General features: G+C 61.4%; 3 protein-coding genes across 6 annotated transcripts in view; 1 reads left to right on the forward strand and 2 right to left on the reverse strand.

Moving 5' to 3' along the window:
* Positions 1–1,096: 1,096 nt before the first annotated feature.
* Positions 1,097–11,272, reverse strand: RAB13 (RAB13, member RAS oncogene family). 2 transcript variants are annotated; one of them, XM_065574618.1, is made up of 8 exons: positions 11,055–11,272; positions 5,661–5,721; positions 5,164–5,224; positions 4,672–4,749; positions 3,086–3,193; positions 2,715–2,780; positions 2,171–2,221; positions 1,097–1,431 (listed from the first exon to the last, which is right to left on the reverse strand). In XM_065574618.1, the coding sequence occupies exons 1-8, from the start codon at positions 11,176–11,178 to the stop codon at positions 1,357–1,359; spliced, it is 624 nt and encodes a 207-aa protein (XP_065430690.1). In that variant the 5' UTR covers positions 11,179–11,272; the 3' UTR covers positions 1,097–1,356. The 2 variants fall into 2 exon arrangements, with proteins under 2 accessions (XP_065430690.1, XP_065430691.1); XM_065574619.1 differs by having other exon boundaries at positions 3,086–3,175; positions 11,055–11,267.
* A 2,755-nt stretch (positions 11,273–14,027) lies between these two features.
* On the forward strand, positions 14,028–16,452 carry RPS27 (ribosomal protein S27). Its single transcript, XM_005280594.5, has 4 exons — positions 14,028–14,232; positions 14,509–14,617; positions 15,324–15,434; positions 16,207–16,452. The coding sequence occupies exons 1-4, from the start codon at positions 14,227–14,229 to the stop codon at positions 16,233–16,235; spliced, it is 255 nt and encodes an 84-aa protein (XP_005280651.1). The 5' UTR covers positions 14,028–14,226; the 3' UTR covers positions 16,236–16,452.
* Positions 16,453–17,128: 676 nt separating this feature from the next.
* The window catches only part of NUP210L (nucleoporin 210 like), a 48,471-nt gene continuing 45,386 nt past the window's right edge, over positions 17,129–20,213 (reverse strand). For all 3 annotated transcript variants that reach the window (XM_042843155.2, XM_065574603.1, XM_065574604.1), the window contains 3 exons: positions 19,376–19,480; positions 17,747–17,821; positions 17,129–17,263 (listed from right to left, as the gene is read on the reverse strand). In XM_042843155.2, coding sequence (XP_042699089.2) covers positions 17,172–17,263; positions 17,747–17,821; positions 19,376–19,480 — 272 coding nt within the window. In that variant the 3' untranslated portion in view covers positions 17,129–17,171. The remainder of the gene's footprint in view (positions 17,264–17,746; positions 17,822–19,375; positions 19,481–20,213) is intronic.

Genomic DNA, 20,213 nt, shown 5'->3' on the forward strand with positions numbered 1-20,213 from the left:
CTGGACCCCGCTGGCCGGGGCAAGGCCGGGACGAGCTGCCCCCGTGTGCCCCATGCCCCGGGGGAGACGCTGCTCCGAGGGCCTGGGGGCAAGATGGGCAGGAGCCCCCCCGGCAGAGCACTCGCCTCATTCTTGTCCTGCCCTGGTCCCTGCAGGCAGCTCTGGGCCAGGGCCCGTCCCACCCCGTCAGCCCACGGAGTCTCCTTGGCCCAAGCAAGCCTGCGCTGGGGTGGGGGCGAGAGCCGCTGCCGTGGGCCTGGCCAGGGGGGCTCCTGTCTTAGGGTGCTGGGAGCCAGAGGCCAGGGGCTGCCCCGCAGAGGGCACTGCAGGCAGCCGGCCTCACGGCGCAGGTCACATGGCAAACACGACGCTGTGCAGCTCGAAGGCTTTTCTCTTCCCCCAGCAGAAGCTGGTTCAATAAACGGTCTGAGCTCGCCCAGCCTGGCTCTGGGGACTGCAGCTGCCTTGGTGGGGGTTGGACAGGCCGGCCAGGAGCACAAGACCCAGGACAGGAAACCAAAGGGACACAGGTGCTCGTTTTCATGGGCTCAGCTGAGAGAGGCCCAGGAGAACAGCAGAGCCCGTGTGGAGCAGGGGCTGAAATTTGCCCTTTAAGGCTCTTTGCGTCGATGGTCTCGGGCACATGCAGCAGGGCAGCCCCACCCCAGCCCCGGCGCTGCCCACAGTCGGTGCTGGCAAAGAAACACCCTGGAGCCGAGAGCAAAGGCACAAGCTGGGGCTTTATATTGTTAATTACATGGCGCCGGGCGCCCGAGGCACGCAGGGGGCTCTGCCGGCCCCTGGCAGCGGAGACGCTGGGCCCCACGTTGGGCTTGGGGGCCCTGGGTTTTCAGACAGTCATTCCTATGTGTGATGGAGCAGCCAGTCCTATATACAGGGTTTGCCTGGACCCCGGGGGACCCGCCGGCTGGTTTGGGAGAAGGGATCCCGGCTTCCCAGGGCTTCGACTCAACGCGCCCCTGGGAGCAACAAGCGGCTGCAGCATGGCCAGTCTCCCCCGCATCACTGCCCTCTCCCTTGCCCTTCCTCTCTGCAGCCCCCCTCTTCTCCAGCTCCTCCCTCCCCGCTCTGCTCCCCTCCCCAAATCAGCCTGCAGGTCACCTCCCGTTCCTCCTCTCTCGGAGCACACGAGCAGCCGGAAGATTGACTGGCCCCTTCGGAGACCCCAGCTCCGGAGCTCAGCTCTGCCCAGCCGCAGGGAGCTGCCCGGCCCATGCTGTCACAGAGGAACAGGAGAGTGGCAGAAGGGAGAGGAGTGACACAGTGGCACTACATGCTCCGGCGTGGCGCCCGGGAGGGGTGGCACCCTGGGGTGCTCCTGCGGCGTGGCTGCTGCTAGACCACGGCGCATTTACTGCTGCTTTTCTTTGGAGAACTTTTCAAGTCCAGGTTCCCTTTGGGGATTTTACCCTGAAAGAGAGAGTGAGCCAGTCACTGTCGGGTGCCCTTGCAGCCCGGGGTCACTCAGTGGGGGCACTCTCCTCTGAGCCAGGGCGGGCCCCATGCCCCAGGATGGGCTCCCTATGAGTAGTGTGACTGTGCCAATGCCCCGACAGGGCACTAGGGGGCGCTGTGCTGCTGGGAGTGCGGTCTGGGGTCTGGCTTCGCCACCAGGGGTCATTAAAGATCCCAAATTACTGCCCTGGCCATGTTCCAATGCAGGGTGTTCCCATCAGCCTTAGATACCGTAGCCTCACCAGCGTCCTGGCCTGGCCTGCTGTATAGCACGGCAGTGTGATGGTTAAACAGCTTTTGCGCCCCACTCCAGAGGCAGCTGCATCTCAGCACCAGACGAGGGATCCCTGTAGAACCAGTCCCCATGCCCCACCCCAGAGGTGGCTGCATCTCAGCACCAGACGAGGGATCCCTGTAGAACCAGTCCCCACGCCCCACCCCAGAGGTGGCTGCATCTCAGCACCAGACGAGGGATCCCTGTAGAACCAGTCCCCACGCCCCACCCCAGAGGTGGCTGCATCTCAGCCCCAGGGGAGGGAAGTGCTGGAGAAAAGCAAGATCATTCACAGGGAAAGGCAGATTCATGCTGCTTTTCTGTCCCCATCTCAACGCCTCCTGCTGGAAGGAGGCCGAGCTGCGCAGGTCACCTCTAACTCAGGGGGCTCCCTAGCCCGCCTGGACCCCGCATGCTCACCAGTTTCTTGGTGGATTTCAGCAGGATGTCCTGGGCCAGGGTGTTGAAGGCCTGAGGGGAGAGAGGAGCAGGTTACGGAAGGCCAGCCAGGGACACTGGGGTGGGGGCTGTGAGCTGGCTGGGGGAGGGGACGCTTAGCAGTGGGAAACAAAAGCCTCTGGGTGAATCTTAGCGTCCCCCTCTCCCCGCTTCCATGGGAGCATATGGGGAGGACCTGCCTGTGGGCCAGAGGTCCCGAGGGTGGGTCTCACAGCTTCACTGGAGCCCCCCACTCAGTCCATTCCAGGGATGGGCAAGAGATCTGCCTGGGGTCCTCCTACAGCCCAGATACTGAGAGAGACCTCTCTTCCCTCCCCAGGGGCACTGCACCACCCACCACCCAGCCCCTGGCAGCAGCCCTCCTGGGCCGGCCTGGGGGCTGCTTCTCCCAGGCTGCCCCTAGGCAGTGAGCGCCCAGTGCAGGGGGCTGGAGGCACAACGGGGCAGGGCCCAGGGACCTCGGGGAGTCGTCCCCTGGGAGGGAGCCAGGTCCCACTCCGCTTACCTCCTCCACATTCACACTGGACTTGGCACTGGTCTCAAAGAACCGGATCCCATGTTCCTTTGCGAGCTGCCAGGAGAGAAAGGGACCTTTGAGCCAGGCACCCACAGCCCCCCCGACCTCCTTCCCTCTCGCTAATGGCCGAGACCCAGCACAGCTGCCCCTCCATCCCGGGGAGACACAATCACGGCCTCAGAGACACCCCAGGACGGGGGTGAGATGGGAGGAGCAAGGCCTGGCCCTTGGGACTCTGCTGCATTCAGCACCGCTGGGGGCTGCCACCCTGTGCCCAGCTGTCCCCACCCCCCGATCCAGCCATGAATGACAGTGGCACTCGTGCCACCGACCTGAGGTCCCCTCCCGCCCCCCCGTACCTTCTCTGCACTCTCCCGCTGCACCTTGCGCTTGGTCTCCATGTCACACTTGTTCCCCAGGAGGAGGCGCTCCACCCCCGCAGAAGCGTTCTGGAGGAGAGAGCAGATCTGGGGGAGATCAACCCCTGGGCCCCGAGCCCACCATCCATCCCCCCTCTGAGTCCCCCTTCAGCCATCCTCCAGGTACCCCCACCCCTCCCTCACATCCCCAACCGGCCCCCAGTCCTGCATTCGCCACGGTCACAACTCTGCCGGCGCCCCTTGCTCCTGACCCGCAGCCCCCATCCGCCAGCGCCCCTCACTCCCGACCCGCAGCCCCCATCCGCCAGCGCCCCTCACTCCCGACCCGCAGCCCCCTGCCCCCATCCGCCTCCGCCGGCGCCCCTCACTCCCGACCCGCAGCCCCCTGCCCCCATCCGCCTCCGCCAGCGCCCCTCACTCCCGACCCGCAGCCCCCTGCCGCCATCCGCCTCCGCCGGCGCCCCTCACTCCCGACCCGCAGCCCCCATCCGCCTCCGCCAGCGCCCCTCACTCCCGACCCGCAGCCCCCTGCCCCCATCCGCCTCCGCCGGCGCCCCTCACTCCCGACCCGCAGCCCCCTGCCCCCATCCGCCTCCGCCTCCGCCCCTCACTCCCGACCCGCAGCCCCCTGCCCCCATCCGCCTCCGCCCCTCACTCCCGACCCGCAGCCCCCTACCCCCATCCGCCTCCGCCGGCGCCCCTCACTCCCGACCCGCAGCCCCCTACCCCCATCCGCCTCCGCCGGCGCCCCTCACTCCCGACCCGCAGCCCCCTGCCCCCATCCGCCTCCGCCCCTCACTCCCGACCCGCAGCCCCCTACCCCCATCCGCCTCCGCCGGCGCCCCTCACTCCCGACCCGCAGCCCCCTACCCCCATCCGCCTCCGCCGGCGCCCCTCACTCCCGACCCGCAGCCCCCTGCCCCCATCCGCCTCCGCCCCTCACTCCCGACCCGCAGCCCCCTGCCCCCATCCGCCTCCGCCGGCGCCCCTCACTCCCGACCCGCAGCCCCCTGCCCCCATCCGCCTCCACCGGCGCCCCTCACTCCCGACCCGCAGCCCCCTGCCCCCATCCACCTCCGCCGGCGCCCCTCACTCCCGACCCGCAGCCCCCTGCCCCCATCCGCCTCCGCCCCTCACTCCCGACCCGCAGCCCCCATCCGCCTCCGCCCCTCACTCCCGACCCGCAGCCCCCTGCCCCCATCCACCTCCGCCCCTCACTCCCGACCCGCAGCCCCCTGCCCCCATCCGCCTCCGCCGGCGCCCCTCACTCCCGACCCGCAGCCCCCTACCCCCATCCGCCTCCGCCGGCGCCCCTCACTCCCGACCCGCAGCCCCCTGCCCCCATCCGCCTCCGCCCCTCACTCCCGACCCGCAGCCCCCATCCGCCTCCGCCCCTCACTCCCGACCCGCAGCCCACTGCCCCCATCCACCTCCGCCCCTCACTCCCGACCCGCAGCCCCCTGCTAGCCCAGCCTTGAACAACTTGTAACCCCACATAACACCTCATGTGGGTGGTGACCAGACCATGGCCCTGGCACAGCCCCCCCCCCCCCCCCCCCCCGCACCTCCTTGATGCTCTTCATCCAGTTCTGGATGTTCTCGAAGGATTTCTCATCCGTGATGTCGTAGACGAGGATGATTCCCTGGAAGAGACGCTCGCTCAGTGGGGCTGGACCCGGGCTCTAGGCCCCTGCTAGCCTGGCCCTCAGCAGTGCCCAGAAGCCCCCCAATGGTTAATGGAGCAGCTTGGACCGAGCACCTCCCACCCCCGTCGCCTGGCAGGGGCCCGGGCCCCAGATCCTCCGGATGGCCCACCAGAGTCCCAGGCTAGCCCCACTCCCTCCAGTGGGGCCCACTGAGATAGAGGCACTGCCCTACTCCCAGCTGCACTGTCGGGGGGGGGACATGGGCTTCTCTGAGCCCCCACATTCCCCTCCCTGCTTGGCAGGTGCCTGCTGCCAGGAGCACTGCGCCAGACTCCCCTTCCTGGGGCTTCTGGGCCCTATTCCCAGCTCGGCCACGGGGGTGCCCTGGCAAGGCTGGGCCCAGCGCCGTACCATGGCTCCTCGGTAATACGCCGTCGTGATGGTTTTAAACCTCTCCTGTCCTGCCGTGTCCCTGCGAGAGAGGAGGGGAAAGGGGGTCACTGGGGTCAGCAGCGTCTCCAACCCCAAGGGCTGCCCTGGGATCCATGGGGGGAGTGGGGGGATTCCTGGGGCAACCACCCTGCCCTGGGGGACCCTGGTTCTGCCTCCACGGCTGACCCAGCCTCGGCCCCCCTGCCCAGGAGGACGACAGGCGCTGGTTGCTGCTCCGTGGGGTGGGGGCGGACTGGCGACCCGCAGCAGGGCACAGCCGCCATCCATGGGGCTGCCAGGCCCTGAACCGGCAGCCCAGTGCGGGCAGGCTCCGGATCCCCCCTTCCCAGCCCCGGGGCCATGGCAGTACCCCCCAGCCCGCCCCTGGCCCTGCAGGTGCTAGGCAGGGCTCTAGCTGTGGTGCGGCTGGAGACGGGGGCTGGGGGTAGCTTTGCTGGGGACGGGGTCCCACTTACCAGACCTGGAGTTTGATCTTTTTCCCCTCAATTTCCACTGTCCGGATTTTGAAGTCGATCCCTGGAACACAAGACGGTTGACGCCATCAGAGCCGCAAGGGGAGGGTCCAGGGGCCCCGGCACGACCCCCACCCCGGGGCCAGGCCAACAGCAGCGCTGGCCTGGGGTGACTGGACTCACACCTGCCCCCAGCACAGGCTGTGTTGGGGTGGGGTGGGGGGCGGGGATGGGCCAGCCTGGGGCTGTATTCCCACTCTCCTGTCCTGCAATATTCACCCTTCCCCCAAACCCAATCCAGCCCCCAGCCCCCCCCCCCGCACATCTCCGGTCTCCCAGCAACAACCTGACGCCCCAGGGAGCAAAGTCCAAGGCGGGTGCCCCCCCGCAGTGAATAAACAGGCTGCAAGCGGGTGGGAGCGCAGAGCCCTTGGTCTCCCGCAGCAGCCGCTCAGGCGGACGGGCCGAGGATTCCTGAGCCTGGCATCACGCCCACACCCCCCACTGTCCCGCTATTGTCTGGCTGGCTGCACATGGCGGCGGGGTGGGGGGAGCCAGACAGACGGAGCCCCCCCAGCCTGTCCCTGCCCAGACCCTCCCTGCCAGGGACGCTGCATGTTGGGTAGGGGGGCCGCCCTCGCGGGGGGCAGGTTCCTGCCCCGTTTCCCAGGGCGGGCAGAGGAATGACGCAGCCCCGACCCCACTCTCAGCCTGGCACCAGGGACCCCACATGCAGCATCCCTGGTGCCCCCCCCCCCGCCCCAGCACCATGGAGCAGGCTGCAGCCCCTCGCAGGCTCAGGACGGGGGCAGCTCCAAGCAGCCCCCCAGGGGAGGAGATTTGTGGTCAGTGGGGTTCGGAGTTTCCAATGGAGATTAAAGATTGCAGCCCCCGCCCCCCAATGACTTCCAGCCCCACTGCCCCGCCCCTCTCCAGCCCTGCTCCCAGGCATCACCCCCGGACCCCCGGCACACGAGGTGCATTTGGAGCTGTCTCCCAGGGCACGGAGCTGGGCTGGAGCCAGTCGGGGGCAGTCCTGCCTGAGCAGCTCTGTGGGGCTGGCAGCAAGAGGGCCCCCTTGCAGATGGAGACGCCCCAGAACCACAGCGGGCAGAGATCCGGGTAGTCCTACATGGAGTGAGGCTGATCTACACGACCTGGCCCTCAGACCCTAGTGACGGGGGGCCCGGGGAGGGGTCTGTGGAGCCAGGGCTGCCCTGGCAGCCAGAAACAGACCAACCGGGGGCTCTTGAAGCCCTCGGGAGATGGGGCCAAGGGTTTGGCTCTGTCCCTGCAACTCCCATGGGAAGCCCCGGCAGCCCAGGCCGGCTGCACCCTCCCGCCTGCCCCCGGAAGCTCTTGCCATGCGGGGGTTTGCAGACCTCGCCGCTCACGGCCAGGAGGCAGAATGTGACCGGCCCAGAGGCCTGGCTATAGTTCGGGGTCCCCACCCGCCGGCCCGGCCTGCACAGGCAGGACAAGTGGCTGCGAAGCGGAGCTGGGAACAGAGGCCTCGGGGGTGGGAGGGGACTTCCTGCCAGCAGCTGGGGCACATCCCCACCGACCCACTGGGACTGGGGCGAGCTGGAGCAGTGGAATTCCCCGCCGGGCGCCCCGAGCGCAGGAGCCTGTGTGTGAGGCACACGGATGCGTCAGGCTGTTTACGGCTCTATAAGCACCGCGGGGCTGGCGCCCTCACTTGCCTGAGGCCCAGGAAATTGTTTCACCATCTCAGGGGCAACTCCCCGGCTTGGGACGGGAGCTGCCAGCTCCGCAGGGGGGGACCTGCAGCCCCAGCGACGCTGCCCCCAGCCCGCACAGCCCCTTGGCTGGGGCCAAAGCCTCTGCCCGAGGATCACTAACGCTCTCGCCCTCAGGGGCCAGAGCTGGCCCCAGGTCTGATGGAGATGCCGGGTACGGTGCCCCCCCAGGCTCTGGGCTCTGCACACACTCACCCAGCCCTGGGGGGCAGGGGAGCACTCACAGGGACTTGCCCAAGGCAGCCCAGCAGGTCACGTGACAGAGGCACAGCAAGAACCCAGGCGTCCTGGACACCACTGGGTGACCTGCCCCCACCCGCATCCCCAGCCAGCCCTCCCGCCCCCTCCCCATCTGACCCATGGGGGAGGAACGAGCCTTCCATGCCTGGTGACAAAGCAACCAGACTGACTCCCTGAGTGGAGTCGCCTGCATCATGGGGCGCAGGGTCTGGGGCAGTGCCCTCCACGGGGGCAGGGCACACGCATGTACACGCACACACACAAGCCTGTGCCTTGGGACGCAGGGTCCGGGACAGTGCCCTCCACGGGGGCAGGGCACACGCACGAACACACACACACACGCCTGTGCCTTGGGGCTCAGGGTCCAGGGCACTGCTCTCCACGGGGGCAGGGCACACGCATGTACACACACACACGCCTGTGCCAAGTGCTCAGAGGTGCAGGGGGCAGGGCACTAGTGAACAGGATGCCTGCGAGCAGTGCGGGGGGGAGGCAAAGCTCACTAGTGAGTGTGCCTCAGTCCCCATTAACCACTGAACCAGGCCTGGGCCATCCCAGGGGCTCTGAGCGCCGACCGAGCACCCTGTCAAGTGAATACCCAGGAGGAGGCGCCGCCGCCCCCCCCCCCGGCCTCGCCTGCCCACCCCTTGCTGCTCTGTACGCAGAGCTGCCTGGGGCTGGGCAGAGACCAGACCGATGGACAGACGGGGGGTTCTCCAGCAGGATCAGGGGGTCCAGGTTGGCATTCGATCCGAGGACCAACTGCTCTCCGGGCGTCCACAGGAACCAGGCGCCTCACGATCATCAGTGGCTTTGCGGGGCATGACTCTGCCAGCGCAGGAGAACAGGGCCGTATGGAACAAGACATCGTCCTGTTGGCCGTGGGTGGTGCCTGCCCATAATACACCCCAAACCGCTGCCATGGGGGACCCAGCTGCTCGGTTCAGACTGTGGCTGGCCCAGGCAGGGCCCAGCTCGCACTCTGTCTCTGCAGCACCTGGCCCCACAGTCAAAATACCCCAAGCACCACAACCAGCGTTTCCCGGGACGCCTGGCAGAGGGGCAGCACCGCACGACCCCTGACCTGGCCCGTGGGCACTGGGGATTTGTAGGGGGCAATTCTTTAACTCCAGGGGAAAACATGAATTTAAAGCAAGAAGAAATGGAGTTTGCTGCTACACAAACGAGCCAGAAACTACCTAGAAATAGCGACCCCGAACAGAAAACAGGAAGAGTGCCGGCCGTGCACGCTCCCCGTGTCCGCGTGTCTGTCTGTACCTGGGCCGTGCGGGACTGGCCCACGTCCGCATGTCTGTCTGTACCTGGGCCGTGCGGGACTGGCCCGCGTCCGCGTGTCTGTCTGTACCTGGGCCGTGCGGGGCTGGCCCGCGTCCGCGTGTCTGTCTGTACCTGGGCCGTGCGGGGCTGGCCCGCGTCCGCGTGTCTGTCTGTCCCTGGGCCGTGCGGGGCTGGCCCGCGTCCGCGTGTCTGTCTGTCCCTGGGCCGTGCGGGGCTGGCCCGCGTCCGCGTGTCTGTCTGTCCCTGGGCCGTGCGGGGCTGGCCCGCGTCCGCGTGTCTGTCTGTCCCTGGGCCGTGCGGGGCTGGCCCGCGTCCGCGTGTCTGTCTGTCCCTGGGCCGTGCGGGGCTGGCCCGCGTCCGCGTGTCTGTCTGTCCCTGGGCCGTGCGGGACTGGCCCGCGTCCGCGTGTCTGTCTGTACCTGGGCCGTGCGGGACTGGCCCGCGTGTCTGTCTGTACCTGGGCCGTGCGGGACTGGCCCGCGTCCGCGTGTCTGTCTGTACCTGGGCCGTGCGGGGCTGGCCCGCGTCCGCGTGTCTGTCTGTACCTGGGCCGTGCGGGGCTGGCCCGTGTCCGCGTGTCTGTCTGGGTTTCGTGGGGGACCGGGGGGGCACTCACCCATGGTGGAGATGTAGGTGCTGGTGAAGTTGGGGGTTCCCGGGGGGGTTCCCCAGGCAGAGGGGCCGGGGAGGTTTCGGGGGGAGTCCGGGGGGGCACTCACCGATGGTGGAGATGTAGGTGCTGGTGAAGTTGGGGGTTCCCGGGGGGTTCTCCAGGCAGAGGGGCCGGGGAGGTTCGGGGGACCCGGGGGGGCACTCACCGATGGTGGAGATGTAGGTGCTGGTGAAGTTGGGGGTTCCCGGGGGGTTCCCCAGGCAGAGGGGCCGGGGAGGGGCCGGGGGGGCACTCACCGATGGTGGAGATGTAGGTGCTGGTGAAGTTGGGGGTTCCCGGAGGGGTTCCCCAGGCAGAGGGGCTGGGGGGGCACTCACCGATGGTGGAGATGTAGGTGCTGGTGAAGTTGGGGGTTCCCGGGGGGTTCTCCAGGCAGAGGGGCCGGGGGGTTTCGGGGGACCCGGGGGGGCACTCACCGATGGTGGAGATGTAGGTGCTGGTGAAGTTGGGGGTTCCCGGGGGGTTCCCCAGGCAGAGGGGCCGGGGAGGGTCCGGGGGGGCACTCACCGATGGTGGAGATGTAGGTGCTGGTGAAGTTGGGGGTTCCCGGAGGGGTTCCCCAGGCAGAGGGGCTGGGGGGGCACTCACCGATGGTGGAGATGTAGGTGCTGGTGAAGTTGGGGGTTCCCGGGGGGTTCTCCAGGCAGAGGGGCCGGGGGGTTTCGGGGGACCCGGGGGGGCACTCACCGATGGTGGAGATGTAGGTGCTGGTGAAGTTGGGGGTTCCCGGAGGGGTTCCCCAGGCAGAGGGGCTGGGGGGGCACTCACCGATGGTGGAGATGTAGGTGCTGGTGAAGTTGGGGGTTCCCGGGGGGGTTGCCCAGGCAGAGGGGCTGGGGGGTTTCGGGGGGGGCCGGGGGGGCACTCACCGATGGTGGAGATGTAGGTGCTGGTGAAGTTGGGGGTTCCCGGGGGGGTTCCCCAGGCAGAGGGGCCGGGGGGGGTCCGGGGGGGGCACTCACCGATGGTGGAGATGTAGGTGCTGGTGAAGTTGGGGGTTCCCGGAGGGGTTCCCCAGGCAGAGGGGCTGGGGGGGCACTCACCGATGGTGGAGATGTAGGTGCTGGTGAAGTTGGGGGTTCCCGGGGGGTTCCCCAGGCAGAGGGACCGGGGGAGGTTTCGGGGGGCCCGGGGGGGCACTCACCGATGGTGGAGATGTAGGTGCTGGTGAAGTTGGGGGTTCCCGGGGGGTTCCCCAGGCAGAGGGGCCGGGGAGGTTTCGGGGGGGCACTCACCGAAGGTGGAGATGTAGGTGCTGGTGAAGTTAGGGGTTCCCAGGGATTCCCCAGGCAGAGGGGCCGGGGAGGTTTCGGGGGGCCCGGGGGGGCACTCACCGATGGTGGAGATGTAGGTGCTGGTGAAGTTGGGGGTTCCCGGGGGGTTCCCCAGGCAGAGGGGCCGGGGGGGTTCCGGGGGGGCACTCACCGATGGTGGAGATGTAGGTGCTGGTGAAGTTGTCCTCGGCGAAGCGGATGATCAGGCAGGTCTTGCCCACCCCGCTGTCCCCGATCAGCAGCAGTTTGAAGAGGTGATCGTAGGACTTGGCCATGGCCCGGGCCGGGCCGCTCGGCTCCTGGGCAAAACTTTCCTGCAGCCGGGAAGCGCCAAGGGGCGGTGCCGGCTCCGCCCCCGCCTGCGCCCGGTGGGTGGGGGAAGCCCCGACCCCTCCTCCTGCCGGGCCGGGGAGAACCGGCTCTTGGGCAGGGGGGGCGGGGAGCCCGGCAGGGAGGGGTTAACCCCGGGGGCTGGCTCCGCTCCAGCACAGGGGTCAATGGTCTCCAATTTGTCTGCAGAAGCCCCCAGCTGGGCTGGCAGGGGTTGCAGGTCGGGAGTGAGGGGCACCGGCTGAACTGGGGTGGGGGGAGCCCAGGGCTGGGGATTGAGGGGCACCGGCAGAGCTGGGGTGGGGGGAGCCCAGGGTTGGGGATTGAGGGGCACCGGTAGAGCTGGGGAGTGGGGAGCCCAGGGCTGGGGATTGAAGGGCACCGGCAGAGCTGGGGTCGGGGGAGCCCAGTGTTGGGGATTGAGGGGCACCGGTAGAGCTGGGGAGTGGGGAGCCCAGGGCTGGGGATTGAGGGGCACTGGCAGAGTTGGGGGTGGGGAGCCCAGGGCTGGGCTAGCAGGGGGCTGGGGATTGAGGGTCACCAGCTGAACTGGGGTGGAGGGAGCCCAGGGCTGGGGATTGAGGGGCACCGGCAGAGCTGGGGTGGAGGGAGCCCAGGGCTGGGGATTGAGGGGCACCGGCAGAGCTGGGGTGGGAGGAGCCCAGGGCTGGGGATTGAGGGGCACCGGCAGAGCTGGGGTGGGGGGAGCCCAGGGCTGGGGAGTGAGGGGCACCGGCAGAGCTGGGGTGGGGGGAGCCCAGGGCTGGGGAGTGAGGGGCACCGGCAGAGCTGGGGAGGGGGGAGCCCAGGGCTGGGGAGTGAGGGGCACCGGCAGAGCTGGGGAGGGGGGAGCCCAGGGCTGGGGAGTGAGGGGCACCGGCAGAGCTGGGGGTGGGGGGAGCCCAGGGCTGGGGAGTGAGGGGCACTGGCAGAGCTGGGGAGTGGGGAGCCCAGGGCTGGGCTAGCAGGGGGCTGGGGATTGAGGGGCGCCAGCAGAGCTGGAGGGGAGACCCCAGGGCTGGGCTATGTTTGAGCTGAGCTCGGTTTTCTTTGGAATTCCTGCTGAACAAAGTGAGGTGTGGGGCAGGTTTACTGAAGCTGTTTTGTCTAACTCTTAGCAGGGCGGGTCCCATACCAGGGGAGGGTCAGTCCTACCCTCTCCCTCTTCACACACCAGATGCTTTTCTCCTTCACTTTCTCTTGCCCTAGGTCTGGGAGCCCCTCAGGCAGAACAATACTGATGATGGGATCCAGTTCCTCTCCCCACGCTGCTCTGCAGTGGGCAAGCAGGAGCCCTTCAGTCACTGCGGGTCAGGACTCAGGATTGCGATGTGTGGAGCCCGGGACTGGATGAGCAGCAGGGACGGGCTATGGGTGGAGACTGAGGGGCCTCTCAGGGCTGTGTTAACTTGCAGGGAGCCCAAGCCTGAAGTAGCAGAGGGGCTGTGGGACTGAGGGACACTGGCAGAGCTGAGCGGGGACTCAGGGCTAGGATCGCAGCAGGGGGCTGCAGGTCAGGAGTGAGGGGCACCAGCTGAGCTGGCAGTGGCAGGGGTAGTAGAAACTGCGTATCAGGACTGAGGGGCATTGGCAGAGCTGTGGGGGGCCCATTGTGCTGCAGACATGCTCCAAAAACTTCCTGATATGAATTCATGGTGTGACCAGCGTCCCTGGGTCACCATCGTGGTTTGCTGACACCACATAAATCCTAATCCTGCAGCTCATCCCTTTATCTGTGTCATCAGAAAGATCCTGGGCAAAACTTTCCTGCAGCCGGGAAGCGCCACGGGGTGAATTTTTCTCCCAGGATGTGCAGGAAGGAAGTGGCAGAAAGGCCTCTGTGCATTCCAGCTGGGCAACAAGCGCCACTCTGCCCTCCAGTGACCAAACCACAGGACACCTCGCTCTTGGCCCGCTGCTGTTCCCTCTCTGCCCTGTTGTTTGCTAACCTCTTTGAGGCGGAAGTCCAGGTTCCAAGGGGAGCAAGAAATCCAGATGTGCGGGGCCCACACCTCGTGCCCGTGGCCCCGCAGGCTTCCAGCCGCAGAGGAGCCCCTCACTGGACCTGCCCCGTGCTGCTGGAGATTAGAGAACGGGGCCTTCGAGGCCTTTTCTAGAGTTCTCGCAGACTCACCCAACTGCCCTGCCCGGTCTCGGACTCACCCCGCTGACGGGGGCACTGGTAAGCTCCTCCCACATCCACACTTGCATCGATGACGGTCACTTCCGCGTGGGAAGACCCCAAAGCCGCGTGCGGCCTGGCTGCACGGGGGCGACGTGGCAGCCAGCGCCTAGGACGGGACGCGACGGAGGAGCCGGTCTCCGGTCAAGGCCACAGCAGGAGTTTGGGGGGGTGACAGCAATTAACGCATTTCGGGCCCATCAGTCTTTGCGGGGCATGTTCCCAGCAGCCCGGCACGCTATGATGTCATCATCCCTCCAATGACATCACCCAGTGCTGAGACGCATCAGCGTCTCGTTGTGTCACCTCCTCCCATCACCATGGCACCCACGGTGATGTCATGTGGGTCTGTGGGGTGGGCGGGACTGCGGAGCGCGACCAATCCGGGGGCACCTCAGCAGCATGGGGCTTGTAGGGAGGGATCTCAGGGCTCATCCCATGGGCCTGGGTCCCCAGGGACCTTCCCAAGATGGCGTCATTTCCCGCTTCCCCAGCCCCTGGGCGAAAGACTGACCCTCTTAACATGGCCGCTACTTCCGCCTACATTATTTCTTCTGGCTGAAGGCAAAGACCTTTTCAATATGGCGGCGCTTCCGGTAGTCGGAGCGCTTTGTTGGCCTGAACGACCTTCTCAAAATGGCGACACCGCCCAACTCTCTTTGCGCATTGGGTGGCAGATTCGACCTTTCCAATATGGCAGCGGAGCCGTGCCAAGCGCTCACTTCCGCCCGTGTGGGGAACCCCGGAGCGGATATAGCGGCCCCGGTTTCCGGTCTAACTCCTTTTCGGCCGCGGCTGTCTCCACGCGAACATGCCTGTGAGTGCGGCCGAGCGGCCCGCGGGGGGCCGGGCCCGGGAGCGTCCCCCTCCGCCGGCCGGGGCCGGGCTCTGCCAGCGGGGGCGGGGTCCAGCGGGGGCGGGGGTAGCGGGAGCCGGCCCAGGGAGCGGGAGCTGGGCCCGGAGCGGGGAGATGGCGGCGGGGGAGGGGGGAAGGAGGGACCAAGATGGCGGCGGCTGGGGGGCGCCCCTCTAGAGGGGTGCGGGGGGGCTGCCCCCCCCCCAGCCGGGCTAACCCGCTGTGCTTGGCTTGCAGCTGGCGAAAGACCTGCTGCATCCCTCCCCCGAGGAGGAGAAGCGGAAACACAAGAAGAAGCGTCTGGTCCAGAGTCCGAACTCCTATTTCATGGATGTGAAGTGTCCAGGTGAGGCCCTGGCCCCCCAGGCGGGACCTACAGCCGGAGTGGGGCAGCCCTTGGGCGCATGGCCGCAGGCTGCCCCCCCCCCCCCCCCCCCGGCTGTGAGCAGTCCCGCTCCCCAGTCCGAGGTTACCTTGGTAGCCCCTGTGGTCAACACTGACCCTGAGCATGTGAGACTGGGCGGTGGTTGAAGTTGTTCCCGCTCCGGAAATCTTACAGACTTGTCAGGAATGCTTATCTCGATAGAGCTGGGCCGGGGATAGACGGGTGGGCTGCAGGCCAAATCCGGACCGCCAGGTGCTTCTGAAGGGATCCTGGAATCTTACCTCTTTAACACTTTCTCTGGAGTCTGGACCTTGATTATACTTTGACCAAGAAATTTGGACCTTGACAAAAAATAGACTAGTGTTGGACTAGACCTTGCAGTCTGCTGTAACTACCTGTAACATGCAAGCTTAAAACGTTTGCTTTTGAGAACCCGTTAAATCCCCATTATGGCCAGAGCAATGCACAACTGTTTGAACGTTTTTCACTGTTGCCCTTAGCCCTCTTCTCTTTCTCCAGCAGATTAAAGTTTCACTTGCCTGCTGAAAATGTCAAAACATTTCTCCAATAATATGCCCGCTCTGTCATTGCTCCAGCAGTAGAAATAACCCTGCCCCAGCTCCTTTGTAGAGAAATATGCTCCTCTCAAACTTGTGCTTTCTTTCAGGTTGCTATAAAATCACCACTGTATTCAGCCATGCTCAGACTGTAGTTCTGTGTGTTGGCTGCTCAACGGTGCTGTGCCAGCCCACTGGAGGAAAGGCAAGGCTTACAGAAGGTAAACAGCAACTTGTACTTGAGAACCCAGCCAGCTACTGTATTGTTTTACTGTGTCATCATAACCCCCTCACCTGTTTTGTCTTGCTCTTGTCTTACTTGAACTATAGTTTCCTCAGGGCAGGGAAGGTATATCTTGGTTCTTAATGCATTGTACACCCTGAGTTAGAATACCCCATCTCCAGACTTTTACCTTGAGTGGCACTTCAGAAGAGTCTAAGATTGTCCAATGTGTGCCTGAAGTGCTTGCAGGGAGTGGGTTTGCGAAGTATAATGAAACTCCTCTTAAGTGACCAGCGACAATTAGTCTCCTAGAGCAGTTGGCAGGACAGAACGACTAGAAACCTTGAGGATTCTTGAAGAATGCTTAGGATGGACAGCTATGTACTGGCGTTCCTCAGAGGGTCACTGGGGATATACTTACCAGCTGTTGGCCTTCATGGTTACGAGCCACGCCGGGACTATTGACCTAGGTCTATGTTCTGTTGGCTCTGCTTCAGTTTTACTTCTATAATGATGGATCTGACTTAATGGATTTTGGAGCTGTTGATACCTGAGGATTTCAGACTCTCTCCCAGTGGCTGAGTCCTTGTTGAGCTATGAGAATAAGGTCCGCCTCCCTCACAACCCCTAGAGGCCTTGTGGTACTGGTACCCTCCTGCGGACTGGGCACAATTCACTATTTAAGATAGTCAAAGGGGTAAACGACCCAACCATCCCCCACACAAGCTGGTAACGTGCTTGGGATTACTTACTGTTCTTTCCTTATCTAGGATGCTCCTTCAGACGAAAGCAGCACTAAACGAAAGTGTCTGAGATGGGTGGGACTACCTGCGCAGTTGGCAGCACAAATACAGATGGTTCAAGAGCATGGGATTCAGCCACGGAGCAACATTAAGTGTCAAGATGTGAACAGAAGGCTTTAAAGACGTCTCTAGAATGTGAGGGGAGAACATGACTTTCATACTGTCCCTGTAGCCTCACCCATCTGACTGTCAATAAATTTTGGATAAAATACAGCTTAGTCTGTTGCTTAACTTGATACTCGCATAGTGCTCTTTTGGGTGTTATGAACAAAACTGTTCAACAGGAGTGAACACACACATAGCAACAGGTGCTATGACGAGACTCAGCAGGGAAAGAATATGGATATGCAGTGAGCCCCTGTTCACCCTGGAGGGAAACTAGTTATTCTCTCATCCCTCCCTCTCCTGAGACGTCAGCATAATCTGACCACTCTTAAAATGGAAGGTTCAACCACTGGGAATCCTGACTTTGCCCTGCTGACAGCACAGGCTTTTGCAAATGACTCCCAAATATTCCTCAAACCACAGTAAAGTACCTTGTTACCCTCTGTGCTCTGACCTGATACTCTGCCTCTGCAGGCCGGCACAAGAAGCCTGCAGTATCATACATTACTGGCCTGAAAAAGGTTTAAAAGTCAAACTGCTGGGTGGCTTCTGGACTTTATTCTGGCCCAAATCATGAGGGAGTTTTCTTGTTGCAGGATCTACCACACTGATCATTTAAAGTAGAATGGCACAAACTCTATTGTGTCTTTAGCAACATGATAGTGGGGCACCTGTCTGGTACCCATCAGTGTGGCCTGAAGAGTCTAGAGTCAGTCTGTTCTCCTAGAGAACCAGGAAGGTGCTGTGACTTCCAGTTACAGGAGTTGGAACTACACCTAACATCACGCTTCACTAGACATTTATTGTTGTACAAATAGGTACTTCTTTCAAACATGCCTTCTCCGTACGCTCCAAAGCCATAGCTGTGTTCTGTTTCTTCCATTGTGTTGTTGAGTACCAACAGGAGGATATGAATACCCTAAGTGTGGGGGGAGAAAAGTTAGTCAGAAATACCAGACTGCTTGGATATCCCTAGGACACAGGAACAAAAAGGACAGGGTTTTACTTAGACAGCTGCTGCCATCTAACCTTGCAATTTATAGAAAACAGTTCCTAAAACTTCAAGCCCTTTCCTGTACCTGAGACAAGGTGGGGGAGATATCTTTTATTGGATCAACTTCTGTTCTTGTCACCAACAAAAGATTACCTCCCCCATCTTCTCTCCATATCCTAGGACTAACACAGCTACAACAACAGTACCTGATCTCTGCTAGGGGAATTCAAATTCGCTTTTCCAGGTTGGCTATTCTGCCTCCAGTGAAGTGAGTTTGGGAAAGAGCAAACAGGGTGAGAGGATGTCGTATCTTAAGCAAGTGATGTTTGCTACTGACCTTTGTATACAGCTGTTCCAACAAATTATATACAGTTCATTACACAAGTTTCAAAAAGAATCCCAGCTTACCTGTCTGAGGTGTAGCTGAGGTAGGAACATATACAATAGGTACAGTCTGTACTCTGGTCAGAAAGGCATTGTATGCTGCAAAAATAACAGCAGTGGAACAGGTATGAAGGTATAGTCTCATTGTGCTAAAGGTTTGTGTACACAGTTAACAGCAGTTTAAGGTGTGATTTAAACCAACACAAAGCTGCATGGCCATTTTGAAGTCATAAGGATTATACAAGGAACTAAAGCCACTATTCCTGAATGAGATTCTAATTTCTGTGTTGACATTACACTTATTGATTTGCTTTAACTCTGAGTGTTCTACAGAGAGATGTGCTGTTTAGCTTGTCAATTAGTATGGGTTTAAGACAGTGCATTAAGCCATGCAAACATAAGCATGAGTTTTTCCACAAGTTTAATTAAACCAATGCAACTTTGTCTAAAGGCCAAACTGGCAAATAAGATATTCCCACAGCTTGTGTGGGTCAAAACCCTATTACGAGTCTTCTCCCTACCATTTATGCAGGTGTGTGAAGGGGGAAGAGAATGTGCATTTTGGCACTGTTGGGAAAATCTGATAAATCAGAATTGTGAGGCACAGAGTACCAAAATCAACAGGTGAAACTGACAAATGTTACTATTTAGATACCATCGTAAGTGTAAATAAACATCTATTAAAGGTTAAATCAGTAGTGCTTAAAAGGTACCCCTGTTGGAGCCAATAATCTTCTCTATCCAATAGTGACAGGGCAAGTTTCCACCACACTGCCCTTTGCCAATATACCTCGGCCCTGCTCCAGAATGAACATGTCTAGAGAAGAGAGGAATTTGGCTCCTCCATGGAGGGAAGCAAATTCTTTAGGAACTGGACTCATTTCATGTAGGCCACCGCACCTGCTCCTAACTTGGTTTATTTCAGGTTTAGAGTAGAAGCATCAAGCTTTAGCAGTGAAAGGCTCCATGTATATCCCAGTGCAAAGAACCCACATTGCTTTTTTTCCCTTAAAGTTTACCTAAGGTGATTTTTCATACCAGGATGACAGTTTAATATGACCAATAGGGGCCTGGCACTGCCAATGTGTACAACATGTCCCAGTCAGCCTGTTATCCTTCAGAGGCAGATTCACTAAGTTACACCACATTTATTATGGGTGGTGGGTTTTTCCCTCCTCCTGAGATTTTATAAACTGAGGGCCTGTCTGCTTTATATGGTCATTAAAGATGGTAGGGTACTTACCTATATATCTATCTTTCTTACTGGCCCAAATGCCCTTTCCTCATTGGTGGATACTAGTTGGTGTCTACATGAAAGGTGGCTGCATCCCTGTCCAGTAGTATGTATACAGGTTCTTGAAAGGCATTACAGAAATAGGACAGACACCAGGATGATCTTTTGGGGGTTAAACCTTTGTGTGCTAGATGTATTCTATTTCAGGACATGGTCTGAAATGTGGTTGGTTGTGGTGGGTACAGGTTTGTTTTGTTTTTTTTAATCCAGGGGCTTGTAATTTTCAAACACACTCAAAAGAGTATTGCACTCTTCAAAATATACACAAAGTGTAACATCCACATGCTTGTATCCAACAACTGAATGAACACACAGGGAAAGCTGCCTGTTTACCTGCAACCCTCTCTGTTTTCACTTACTGAGAAAGATTACAGCTGTCGCTGCTAGAACAGCAAAGAGGGTGAAGAGAAGGATCTGGTAAGAGCCCATAAGCTGTTGGACAATTCCTGCTTCACTGCACGGACCTAACATTTTCCAGAAAAAGGAGGTAAGATTTAGTCTTGCGTGTAGGCAGACTCCTCATTTCTGTAATAAATGACACTGTGGAGACATGCATCAAACCACTCTGCAGCTTTGTTGCAAGAACTAACTGAAAAGAAATATGACCTAAGCAGTTTCAAAATCATTAACCCTTTCCATGGGAATTTGGTGCTGGAGCCTTAAGGAATGAAGTTCTCTCCCTAGACCAGCTGCAGCACAAACAGGTGCAGTGAAAGTTTCCTGGCTCAGGCCCCGTCAAAGTGCCTCACTAGAACTTGGAGGGACCCACCCCATGGACTAAGGGCAATTCAGTCTCCCGATTCTATCGGAGACTCCCCTCTGTTCACTAGGACATAGACCCAGACCACCAACTCATGTCATGTAGACTACTAACTACAATCAGATGGAAACCGCTTTGCATCATTCTTAACCTGCAGCTCCCTACAATGCCTCTTTCCACCCGCATCAAGTTCAGCTGTTCACACCTAGGGAGTAAGCCTCTTCCTTGTGATCCCAGAGTCTTCACTGTGAAATGAACAAACGAGGGCCCCCTCGTTATGGAGTTAGCATTCAGAAGGACCAATGCTGGGTGGTGTTGGGTACTTAACTTCCACTAAGGTCAATGAGAGTTAAGATACCACACAGGTTCAGCCCTAGACACAGTAAGGTAGACGCTTGTTTCACTTTCTTGTAACAGGAAAGCAGACTGGAATGGTA

This window comes from Chrysemys picta, chromosome 20 (genome assembly GCF_011386835.1).
Source record: "Chrysemys picta bellii isolate R12L10 chromosome 20, ASM1138683v2, whole genome shotgun sequence".
In the NCBI taxonomy this organism is placed as follows: domain Eukaryota; kingdom Metazoa; phylum Chordata; order Testudines; family Emydidae; genus Chrysemys; species Chrysemys picta.

Excerpts from the sequence above, each read along its gene's own strand:
- RPS27 (XM_005280594.5), top strand. Across the intron at positions 14,618-15,323 it reads CATGGATGTGAAGTGTCCAG|GTTGCTATAAAATCACCACT; the intron begins GTGAGGCCCTGG and ends GCTTTCTTTCAG. Across the intron at positions 15,435-16,206 it reads AAAGGCAAGGCTTACAGAAG|GATGCTCCTTCAGACGAAAG; the intron begins GTAAACAGCAAC and ends TTCCTTATCTAG.
- RAB13 (XM_065574618.1), bottom strand. The coding sequence starts at position 11,178 with ATGGCCAAGTCCTACGATCACCTCTTCAAACTGCTGCTGATCGGGGAC. Across the intron at positions 5,225-5,660 it reads AAGATCAAACTCCAGGTCTG|GGACACGGCAGGACAGGAGA; the intron begins GTAAGTGGGACC and ends CCTCTCTCGCAG. Across the intron at positions 2,781-3,085 it reads AGCGGGAGAGTGCAGAGAAG|CTCGCAAAGGAACATGGGAT; the intron begins GTACGGGGGGGC and ends CTCTCCTGGCAG.